The 12,842-nt window shown below is 39.5% G+C and overlaps 1 protein-coding gene across 7 annotated transcripts in view; it reads right to left on the reverse strand.

Annotated features, from left to right (window-relative positions):
- The window catches only part of Rif1 (replication timing regulatory factor 1), a 70,726-nt gene that overhangs the window by 32,803 nt on the left and 25,081 nt on the right, over positions 1-12,842 (reverse strand). For all 7 annotated transcript variants that reach the window (XM_029559696.1, XM_029559698.1, XM_029559700.1 and 4 more), the window contains 4 exons: positions 11,862-11,935; positions 11,167-11,347; positions 8,698-8,805; positions 7,947-8,096 (listed from right to left, as the gene is read on the reverse strand). In XM_029559696.1, coding sequence (XP_029415556.1) covers positions 7,947-8,096; positions 8,698-8,805; positions 11,167-11,347; positions 11,862-11,935 — 513 coding nt within the window. The remainder of the gene's footprint in view (positions 1-7,946; positions 8,097-8,697; positions 8,806-11,166; positions 11,348-11,861; positions 11,936-12,842) is intronic.

The raw sequence follows: 12,842 nt of genomic DNA on the forward strand, positions 1-12,842 counted from the left end.
CTGGAAAATAAACAGCAGACCCCAATCTTATCTAAAGGAATATTGACAACTGATTGCTGCTAGATGAGGAACAGCTGACCTTCCTAAAACAAAGCCCTGTCTGGATAGGCTGACTAGATTCACCAGATGGACAAGTAGTGGGGAATGGCTGGGGGTACCGACAACACAGCAGACAGTAGCAGGGATAACAGAATATAAGGGCTCTAGTAGGGGGAGGGGGGCTAGGGGAGGGTGCCAGCTGGGAAATGGGTGTATAGTTGATTAAGATAGTTTGGGATGTTCTGTGTGATACATGCGCGCACACACACACAAAATCAACAAACTAAAACAAATGTATTATATATGAGGAAGAAGCATAAAAATTTACATCCTATTAATTAGTAGAGGTGATAAACATTACCAGTGAAATCTACCCAATGACTTTGTAGACATACACAGGTGCCAAGGATCCGAGTGCAACTGATTATGACTAGTAATAATCAGATACAGATTAGAGATGTATGCGCCACCATCTCAGAGTTAGTAGCAAAAACAATGTGTCTTTCTATAAGAAATAGTATAGTTTAAAATGAAATGGAGATCTTTTTTAAAGGTTAAAAACTCATCCAATTTTATGTCTTACAGGGCTTATACTATGTTCAATATTGTATAGCTGTATTAATTCAACAGCGAACCTAAAAATTTTATAGCCACTTTTCCAAAGAGATGTATCCTTGTTCTGGAGTGTGTTACTGAATATGTTAAAGCTGTAATGAAATGCTTCTTCTAATCATGTGGTTATTAAATTTTTTTTTAATTAAAAAAAAGAAAAAAAAAAAGATTAGCCAGGCATGGTGTCACACATCTTTAATCTCAGCACCCAGGAGGCAGAGGCAGGTGATCTCTCTGAGTTCAATGCCAAGCTAGTCTACATACCAAGTTACCTACCAGCTGGGGCTACAGGGAGGCCCTGTCTCAAAAAAAAAAAAAAAAAAAAACAAAAAAAACCCAGACACACACAAAAAGATTTATTTATTGGTTTTATTTTATATATATTAGTATTTTGCCTGTATGTATTTAAATGCAGCACTTGCACGCAGTGCCCATGGAGGCCAGAGGAGGATGTCAAATCCCCTGGAATTGGTGTTATAGACCATTGTAAGTTGCCGTGTGGGTGCTGGAAAATGAGTATATTTTTTCTTTCTTGGAAAAAGTGTTTTACTATATAGCCCAGGCTGGCCTCAATCTAGGGAATCTCTAGCTTCAGCCTCCCAAGTGCTGGAACCCCAACATGTGTCCCTTCCCTGCCTGTTGAGTGTTTTTTTCTTATGTTTCCTGGCCCTTAGCAAATCGTCTTTTAAGTGTTAACTAAGAAGATCATGTACCCATTTTTAGTTGGATTATTCAGGATTTTGCTGTTGAGTTTGAGTCCCTTACATGTTCTGGAACTTAGTTTCTTGTCAGATAAGATCATTTGCAAATGTTTTCTCCCATTTTGTATTCTGTCTTTCAGCTTGGTTATGTGTTTCCTTTGCTGTGTCAAAGTTGTTCATTTTGATACAGCCCCCCCCCCCAAGGTAACTAAAGAAAAAAAGAAATATGATTAGATCTAAAGCCGCAGATTAAGCCCAACACAATGATAGTGCATGACTTCAATACCCCATTCTCACCAATAGAGATTGGACAAAAACTAAACAAAATCATAAATCAAATAACCTAACAGACATCAACACTCCACCCCAACACTGAAGACTACATTCTTCTCAGGAGTCAGTGGAACTTTTTCTAAAATCAACCACATATTGAGGCACAAAGCAAGTCTCAACAGATATAAGAAAATTAAAATACACAAGCTCATGGAAACTAAACACTACAATATTGAATGATAATTGAGTCAAGGAAAAAATCAAGGAATAATTTCAGTTAAGTGGCAGGATACAAAATTAACACACAAGTTAATGACAGACACAAAGTCAATTCCTATACACCAATGACAGACTGAAAAAGAAATCAGGGAAATAATCAATCCCATTCACAATAAACACAAAAATAAAATACCTGGGAATAAACCTAACAAAGGAAATTAAAGACAGGGTCTTATTTTATGACATCGAAGAGGAATCTACTAGAAGATGGAAAGACATTCCATGTTCATAGACTGGAAAAATGACTGTCTTTGCCAAAGCAATCTCCAGATTCAATCAAATCCCAATGCTATTCTTCACAGATACAGAAAAAAAAAAACAAAAAACAAAATATATAGAACCACAAAAGATCAAAGAGACCCAAAGCAACAAAGCAATCTTGAATATTAAGAATACTGAGGGATATATCACCATACCTGATTTCAAATTATAGTGTAGAGACATAGTAATAGAAACCACATAAATAAGGAAAAAGAACAGAGGACCCAGAGAGAAGCTCACACAACTAGTGACCTGACTGTTTTACAAAGATGCCAAAAAGATTTATTAGAGAAAAAACAATCTTCAACAATGCTGGACAAACAAGCAGAGGAATGAAACTAGATCCTATTTTTCACCCTGCACAAAACTCCAAATGGAACATGGATCTTAAGAACTGATAGCCTGGAAACTGCTAGAGGAAAAAGTAAATAGCTATAGGCACAGGTAAGACTCTGGTAGCACAGAAAATAAGATCAACAATCAACAAATGAAATCTCATTAAAGCAAAAAGCTTCTTGGGGCTGGAAAGGTATCTCAGCAGTTAAGAGCACTAGCTTCTCTAGCAGAGGACCTGGGTTTGGTTCTCAAAACTCACAGGGCAGCTAAAACTAGTCTGTAACTCCAGTTTCAGGTGATTTGATGCACTGCACATGTGCACTTACATACATGGTGGCAAAAGTCATGCACATAGAAAAATAAATTTAAAAAAAAAATGAAAAAAACCTTCTGTACAGTGAAATCAATGTAGACAGCCCATGGGAAAAAAAATCTTTACCAGCTTTCATCCAACAGAGGATTAATGTCTAGAGTAAAGAACTAAAAAAGGGGGTGGAGAAATGGCTCAGCAGGTAAGAACACTTGCTGTTCTTCCAGAAGACCCAGGTTCAATTACTAGCACCTACATAGTGGCTAACCACCATCCTTAACTCCAATTCCAAGGGATCCGACACCTTTTACTGGCCTCTGCAGGGCATTTACATGCACATGGTGTTACTTACATACATGCAAAACCCTCATACACACAAGATAAAAAAAAAAATTAAAAAGCCCTAAATAACAATTAAAAAAAATGTTTTTAAATAGGCTATAGAACTGTACAGAAAATTCCCAAAGGAAATGCAAATGGCTAGGAAACATTTAAGGGCTCAATATCCTCAGCTATCAGAGAAATGCAAATTAAAACTATTTTAAGATTCCATCTAAAAGTGGGTGTGGTGGCCCATGCTTTAAATCCCAGAACTACAGAGACAGGGAGGGGCAGGAGGATCTAGGTGAGATCCAGATCAGTCTGGTCTACATAGCTAGCTCCAGGCTAGCTGGGACTACAGAAGACCCTGTCTCAAAAACAAAACAGAACAAACAAAAGATTCTGTCTCACTCCAGGTCAGAAAGGCCATTATCAGGAATACAAATAACAAAAGCTGGCGTAGATACGGTAGTGATAACTCAAGATTTATTTTATTTCTGTCTATGTATATGCTTACATGCCGAAATGAGAAGAGGATGCAGGATCCTAAGGAGCTCGGCTGGAGTGATAGGCAGGTGTAATCTGCCCAATGTGGGTGCTGGGAACTGAAATTGGGTCCTTTACAAGAGTAGTAGGTACTCTTAATCACTGAGCCATCTCCTCAGCCCCCAAAGTGAACTCTTATACACTGTTGGTGAAGAGTATAAACTAGTGTTTTCACTTTGAAAAGTAGTCTGGAGGTTTCTCCAAAAACTACAAACAGAACTCATAGGACCTAGCTACATCACTACTGGGCATATACCCAATGGACTTTATATCCTACTAGAGACACCTGCACAACCATGCTCATTATTGAACACTCACAATAGCTAGAAAATGCAATCACTCTAGATTTGATGCTCATGAGCAGAAAAATGGTTAAGAAAAATTCAGTATATATATGCAATGGACTATTACCCAGTTTTAAAGAAAAATAAGATGGAATACTAGGAATAGAAAGGCTTAAGTAGAGAGAGAGGGGCAAAGGAGTACAGGGGAAATCAGGTGAAAGAGAGGGCTAACCCAAAGGAAGGACACATGAAAGGCCATACTGAAGGCTATCTCATAATCCAACTTTAAAAAATAAGTGGAGGAGGCCAGGTGTGGTGGCACAGGCCTTTAATCCCAGCACTTGGGAGGCAGAGGCAGGCAGATCTTTGTGAGTTCAAGGCCAGCCTGGTCTACACAGTGAGTTCGAGGACAGCTGGGGCTACAAGGAGACCCTGTCTCAAAAAGACAAAAAACAAAAAATAAGTAGAGGGAGAGTAGAATACACATGATATGAAAGAAGAGGGGAATAGTGAGGGTCAGAGAATTAAGCTGGGATAGGAATGAAGGGATGAGGGAAAGCAGATAGCAGTAGTCAATAAACACCTGGGATCCAGAAAAAGTCTTATGGAAATCCAATAGTTAGTGAGATAATTTTAAAATACAACTTAAAGCAAAACAAAACCAAGAGTTCAAGCAGAATTACTCTGCCATGGGTGGAAAATGTCACTCTCAGAAGACATGGGTTATAAATGAAAATTACAGCTCAAGGCATGTTATATCTCCTTATAAGGTATACCTTACAAGGAGGCTGCAGAGAACTCCAAAACACAGGCTACTCACTACCCTGAGTTATCTACCATAACTATATAGTAAGACCCCATTGCAGATACCACGCAATTTTGCCACGGAACATCCAATCTTAAACCAGTAGGGAAATTTCTTTAAATACATCAATGGTCTTACCCAGCACTGGACCCTGGAAGTTGCAATACCAACCTGCCAAGTAAGATGTGCCTACTTGTTGGCACAACTGTTACAGGTTAAATAACTATTTTCTGATTGGACTTGAGGCCTACCCCACAGGAAGGAAATTTCATGCCTGGTACTATAATCCTCCCGGTCAAAAGTCCATGGCTGCAGGGAGACACACAGGCCCTAGTACAACCTGATATTATTGTGCTAAATGGCAATGTTAAAATGCCTTCTAAATATATAGTTTATACTCATAGACCTGGGCTGCTCTCAACCCCAGTCAGAGAGGCTTCTTTTTGCAGTAGACAGCAATTAACTGGGAGATGTATAACAAGCCAAACTGCTGAGAAAGGAAACTGAGTGCTCAAACCTAAGCAGTCATCTATTACTTCCCCTCCCCACCACCAAGGCTCAGGAAACATTGTAGAAGAGACAGAAGAATGTTAAGAAGCAAAGGACAGGGAAGATTGCTGTGGTGGGGTACTGTCTAGTTCTAGACACCAGATGGCTATCCTACTCATGAATTCACACCAACTCAGGTCATTTGTACATGACCTGCACAAGACCAAGGCAGCAGAATTCCAACATAGATGGAGTAGATGGTCTCCCTGTCCCACTCCTTATAGAGGAGCTACTGGCAGTGGATAGTTACTGGAGGAACGAGACTCACTAAGGATACGGCCACTTATAAAGACAAAATTTACTGTGAAACAGTATGCTGCACTACACCTCCAATAGTCTCATACACTCAGTTTACCACATGTACTAAGAGAACATAATGAGTAAGTTTAAGCCCACCGATAAAGCCAGGCACAGATTCCAAGCAGACTACTTTTAAGACAACAAATTTCCAAGGTTGATTTTAAAGATCTAATGCATAGATATAAAGAGGCCCAGGATAGTGAAGGCTTCAGAATTGTGGTTATGGAATGGCAAAGGCAGTGGGAGATACACACACAAGAATAGTAAAAGAAACTTATTGTTTATCTTGTTTAGTTTTTAAGTTGAATATTGTCTTTCACTCGTCCCAAAAACCCACGTACTCTGATTAGGCCAACATGCCATTTGAAGTTGAAGTAAGGCAGGCTTGGTCTGCTGCCTGCTTCTTCTCCTATTCTCTGCTTTTCTACTTCTACTTCTTTCCTAAGACCCCTTATTCAATGGCAATATGGATGTGGAAGCATCAAGCCCCAGTCACAAATCTTCCATTCTCTCTGTGGGACTCAACATGGAGTCCTGACCTCAACCTTCCGTGCTTTTGCCTTCCTATTTGCTTATCTGCTAACCTGCCTCATTCTCAATGTCATTTCCTCTCTCCTTCCCTTTCTATTGTATTCATTCCCTGCTCAACAGACCACCTGCAGGTGTCCTCCCCCGCCCACATTTTGTAAGCTCTTGAAAAGTTGAAAGTGGGCCAGGAGACCACATGCCAGGCCCTAGCCTGGTCCTGTTCCCTAGAATGCCAAAGATCAGAGATAGCAACCAAGTGGTAGAGAACACACTGAAATTGCCAGTCCATTTGCTGCAGAAAGAGGCTGGCTGAAGGGGCAGAGAATGGCTCAACCATTAAAAGCACTGGCTATTCTTACAGAAGCCCCAGGTTTGGTTCCCAGAACCCACGTGGCAGCTAACAGTCATCTGTAACTCCAGTTCTACGGGCTCCAACACCCTCTCCTACCCTCCACAGGCACCCAATGAATGTGTACACACACAAACATACACACATACACACACACACACACACACACACACACACACAAAGACAAAAAAATTTTTTCTTAAAAAGGAAAAGAGCCAGGTGTGGTGGCACACACCTTTAATCCCAGAAAGGCAGGTGGATCTCTGTGAGTTCAAGGCCAACCTGGTCTACACAGTAAACTCCAGGCCAACTGAAGCTACAGGGAGACCCTGTCTCAAAAAGACCAAAAATGAAAGAAAAAGAAAAAGGATAAGAGGGAGGCTAGAGAGATAGCAGTTAAGAGCACTGGCTGCTCTTGCAGAAGACCCAGGTTCAAATCCCAGCACCCAGTTAACAACCTTCTGTAACTCGTTTCAGGGGATCTGATGCCCTCTTCTGACATCCTTGGGCATTACACATACACAACAGGGGTACACTTTCATATATGCAGGCAAAACATTCATACAGATAAAATACACACAAAATAAAAATAATTAATAAAATATTTTTTTAAAAAGGAAAAAAGGGCTGGGAGTGGTGGTGCACGTCTTTAATCCCAGTACTTGGGAGGCACAGGCAGGCGGATCTCTGTGAGTTGAGGCCAGCCTGGCCTCCACACATAGTGAGTTCCAGGACAGCTGGGGCTACAGGGAGACTATGTCTCAAAAAGAGTGCCCCCCCCCCCCCAAAAAAGGGAAAAAAGGGATGGAGAGATGATTCGAGAGTTCAGACAACTGGCTACTCCAGTCGCAGGAGATCCTCTTCTGGCCTTCTCGGGCACTGCACAACATGGGTACACTCACATGCAGGCAAAATACTCACATATATAAAATAAAAAGAAATTAAAGGGGGTAAAAGAGGAAAGCAAAAGAAATGCCTGGAACAACAGCAGGTTGGAAGATGCCAGCAGCAAGGGAAAAGAGACAACTCCATGCAGTCACCTCCAGCAGATTGAAGAGTTCCCCTAATCTTTCAGGAACCTGGACTCAGGCCTAAACCAGATTCATGGTTTCAAAGCAGAATTCCAGGACTAGCCATTATGAAGGAAAGCTGTGATTTATTCAAGGTATTTTAATATAAGGTTAGATAGTAGGGGTAGAGAGAACGTGATTCTTGGAGCTAAGACAGACACCCCTGAAAGCAGGTGTGAACTTCTCAAGAGCATTATTTTTAATGGTCCTAAAATCAGACCTTAGGCCCCAGAGAGAAATTGTTTCACAAAACTGTTTTCCCTATTAACCTAGTCCCTTAATAAGAAGCATTAGTAAATGATAATTTTAAAATGTTATCTCCATTTACTTAACCAATGTCTTAAAAAACAAACAAACAAAGAATACAAGGGAGACACACTCACTGAAAGGGCTTCATCTTCCAAACTGGACATTATCTTGGAACAAAGTTCTTCACAGCACAAATTCTCTTCTGCTGTTGCCACTAGAGCAGCACAGCGAGCAAATGATCTATATAATTCTGACCAAGTTTTAAGTAACATCTTCGTGGCAGTCTAATAACAACAAAAAAATTATAAAGATGCACCAACATGCCAAACATCTAATATGATCAATATTCTAAGACTGAAAACAGTGAAACATCAAGGTGCCAGAGACTAGAGCACAGGGTAACCTTGTTGTAACTCCCAACAAAGTTCACAAAGAAAAATTGCTAACAGTACTATCAAAGGTCAAAAGACAAAAAAAGGTTAAAAAAAAAAAAAAAAAATGAGGATTCACTTCACTGTTTCTTTCCCCTCCTGAAGTCTTACTTCAAGAAAAGTAACTGTTGGTGGCTCATACATAAAAGGTGAAATGGCAGGGCGGAGAGATGGCTAAGTGGTTAAGAACACTGGCTGTTCTTGCAGAAGACCTGGGTTCGAATCCCAGCACCCACATGGCAGCTAACAACTGTCCATAACTCCAGTCCCAGGGGATCCAACAGCCTCTTCAGACCCCCGCAGGCATTTCACAACACGGGTGTACTTACCTACAACACAGGCAATAGACATATACACACAAAATAAAAATAAATAAAAAATTTTTTTTAAAAGGTGAAATGGCATTATTTTCAGAAAGACAAAATCATTACATAAAATCATGTTATGCTCTTACCATGGGAAATGTCTGAGTTGAAAAAATATTGTTTATTGGTAAAGTCAGTGCACAATAGATGGCACTAAAATTATGTTCTAAGGCATCACCCTGATTCACTTCATTGGTCTGAAATAAGAAAAATGGTATTAGACAAATTACCATCTAATTCTAATACTACATGGTAACAAAACTTTCTATATGTAACAAAACAACTACTAGAATGTAGTCAAGAGATGTTGTACTTCTAGCCATTGGTACCTGAATATGATCTTACTTGGACGGAAATAAGGTGTGTGCAGAATCATTAAGATGAGGTCTTAATCAGTGGCTAGTAGCAAACCCAAGAATTGAAGAAAAATTTGGATAGACATACAGAGAAGGCCACCATGGGAAGATCAGTGAAGTCATGTGGCTACAAATCAAGGTCATGGACTACTGGCTATCACTATTCACTGACAGTAAGGAAAAAGTCCTCTCAGTGTTCTTGTTTGGACTTCTAGTCTAGAACTCTGAGAACATAAATTCCTATTATTGGAGCTGGAAGTACAGCTCAGTGGCAGTGTTTGTCTAGCAAATCTAGCACCCATAAAACAAAAACAAAAAAGTAAATACATTCCTGTTTGAATTCCTAATTTGTGTAACTTTGCTGTTCTCAGAAAACCTAGGAAGCAAACAAAAAAACCCTACGAAACTAAGTTTTAAGTACTGAAACAACCCCAAGGTAGGTGTGGGAGGATTCCACACAAGTAATCTCAGCATTTGGAAGTTTGAAGCAGGCAGGAGGACTGCTATGAGGCCAACCTGGGCTAGTTAATTCCAGGGTTCATTTCTACAAAGGTATTCTGCCTCAAAACAAACCCCAAACACAAAACCCGAAAAAATTTCTAGAATTTTTTTAGTCGGCACAGACTCATGAAAGGCCTTTACTAACCTTTTCGAAAAGGGAAAGACTTTGAGAAATGTGATTGATTTTCCTTCTAGTAAGGTGTTAGTTTAAGAAACCTACTTTGTAAAAAATTCTGTGGAATCTTCACTTTATGAGCTATGTGGAATCAAAAGAAAAATGAACTTGTGCCTCAAATATAAACAAAAAATAACACAAAATAAACCAGAAACAAAAATATGAACTTGTGTTCCACATTCTGTCAATACTCAAAATGTATAAATATTTTAATGTAAGAAGCAGTCAACTCTTGAGAATGCTAACTGGTGCTGAGACACCATGGCCTGATTCTTAAGTGCATATAACCCACTTAAGGTAATTACTGTCTGGGTGTGGTGGCACACATTTATACTCCTAGGGTTTGAGAAGGAATGGCATGAAACCAGCCTGGGCTAGAGAAAGTCTTTGTTTCAAAGGGAAACAAAACAAAAAAGGTCATCTTTATTGTTCCCTGCTTGGTACAACTGAAATGATCCAAATGTTAGAAGACTGAAGGATGAAAGTCACAGGAGGTTGGAGACCAGCCTAGGCTACAAAATCAGACACAAACCAAAACCAATAAAGAAATGACCCAAATAAATGTAAGACTTACCACATGGAAAATGTGTTATAATCACTATTAGAGAAAAATGGAGCAGCTTAGTCCCTACTGTATCACATTTTATTGATAGAAAAACTGAATGAAACAAGCCATATAATCAATCCAAAGAGAAAATTTACTAACTGTATGAAAAATTTAGTGTATTTTATTAAAATTCATACTTTGTTCATCTTGAGCACTCTTAAAAAATAAATAAAAGGCTAGCGTGGTGGTACAAGTCTGTAACCTCTAGCACTAAGTGAGCAGAGGCAAGGAGAATCATAGTCCTGATCTACACAGCAAGATCCTGATTCATAAACAAAATGACCAAAATGATGGAGCTGGAGATGGCTCAGTGGTCAATAACACTGAGTGTTCTTACAGATGACCCGGGTTTGATTCCCAGCACCCACATGGCATCTACGAATCATCTTTAACTCCAGTTCCAGGGAATCTGAAGCCCTCTTCTGACCTCCGTGGCATTGCACATGGTGCACTCACACACATGCAAGCAATACACTTGTACACACAAAATAAATAAAATAAAAAAAGAAAATGACCAAAATGAAATAGCTGGGCACGGTGAGCACACTTTTAATCCCGGCACTCAGGAGGCAGATACAGGCAGGGCTCTCTGAGACAGAAGCCAGCCTGGTCTACAGAGCAAGTTCCACACCAGCTGGGACTAGAGGGAAAGCCTGTCTCAAAAAAACAAACAGGCTGGAGAGGTGGCTGAGTGGTTAAGAGCACTGGCTGCTCTTGCAGAGGATTTGGGTTTGATACCCAGCAACCACAGGACACCTAAAAACCATCTGTAACTCCAGTTCCAGGGGATCCAACCTCCTCTTCTGACCGCTGTGGGCACTGCATGACAAATGCAGGCAATACACTCATACACATAAAATAAAAATATCAGAAAATATTCTAATTTGGGTGGCAGAGATACAGAAGATTTGTGTCATACCTGATTAATCAAGTCAGTTAATGGAGTGACTATAATACTCCACATTCTCCAAAGATGCTCCTTGTTTTCCAACTGCTTTGCATTCTGATTAATAACATTTAGTACAGATTCACTAAAAGCTAGTGGTGAAGTTGGACCAGAAAGCACACACCCAACAAGTGTTTGCAGATTGAGAAAAAACCTAAAAAAATATGAACAATGTATCAGTAAATATTTCATACAGAAAGATAATTACATATTAACAAAATTCTAAAAGTAACTGCCAAAGGAAACAAGAAATGATGAATTCCAAGTCCATCTTTTTTTTTTTTTGAAACAATGTCTTGCTCTGTGGTCCAGATTGGTCAGGTCCCAGCACCCACAAGGTGGCTCATGACCTTCTGTAACTCCAGTTCCAGGTGGTCTGGTGCCCTCTTCTGGCCTCCAAAGGCACCACACATGCATGTTAAGGCACTTACATATATGCAGGCACTGATACACATAAAATAAAAAGAATCGTATTATATAATAATCCTTTCAAAAGAAAATAACACACACCTAAAATCCTAGAACTTGGGAGGTAGAGACAAGAGTATCAGAAATAAAATGTCAGCCTAGCTACACAGCAAATTCCAGGCCATTCTGAAATACACGAGTCCCTGTCCAACTAAAAAATGAAAAGCAAAACAACATACCAAGTTAAACTACAAATTTACCTTTCATCTGCTACACCACATTCCAAAAGATTGTTGTTGAAAATTAAGTGGATTAAGAACAATGCTGGAGTTCCCTGAAAGAGTGAATTTACAATTCTCAATACAAACAATACTGCATTTGTTTTCTACAGTCCTTTAACATGTTTTAACATGAAAATTTTAACTTTTAAGATTATTTAGTGTATGACAAAGCTATACACTCAATACCAGGCATGGTGGCATATACCTGTTATCACAACACCCAGTAGGCTGAAATAGAGATCTTGAGTTCCTACACAGCGTGGGATACCTAGTGAGACTGTATCTTCAAAAATAAGTAACTAGGCAATGCTAATAGACGAGGCCACAGAGAAGTAGCTTTCCCCGTCTATTTGCTTTCCTTAATTCTTCAGAAAATGTAACCTCTCCTTTTCTTATTTATAAGCATGTTTTCCCTAAAGCTCTGGGCTGCCCCAACATTTTGGGTTTCTTTACATTTCCTCTAAAGAATTCACTTTCCAGCTTGCCATATGGCTGCTAGTCAACATATGTCTGACCTCTATGCTAGCTCTAAACAGGCATGGCTTTATGACATTTTCCTTCTCCCCTCCATTCTGGCTCAAGGCAGCAGATGAGTTTTATAGCTTGCCTACCTTAAAGATTTTTTTCTTTTTTTTTTTTCCTTTTGGTGACAGGGTCTTACTGTGTAGCTCTGGCTTGCCTAGAACTCACTATGCAAGACCAGGCTGGCCTGGAATGCAAAGATGGCCTCCCGGATTAAAGGTGTGTCACTACACACAGTTTTCCTAAAGAAAACTTTAGGTTTTAATAAAATTATCCTAAAACTTCAAAAATAAATAAATGCAACTATATATTATATTGGGGGTTGGGGGGAAGGAAATCAAATGTCTTGGCTGAGACAGGATTGATTGCTTTCTGTTTGAGCTCAACCGACCGTGTATACTTCATTTTTTTTTTTTTTTTTTTTTTTTTTGGACGGTC

The sequence above is a fragment of the Nannospalax galili genome, unplaced genomic scaffold, assembly GCF_000622305.1.
Source record: "Nannospalax galili isolate Female #2095 unplaced genomic scaffold, S.galili_v1.0 scaffold87, whole genome shotgun sequence".
NCBI classification, from domain to species: domain Eukaryota; kingdom Metazoa; phylum Chordata; class Mammalia; order Rodentia; family Spalacidae; genus Nannospalax; species Nannospalax galili.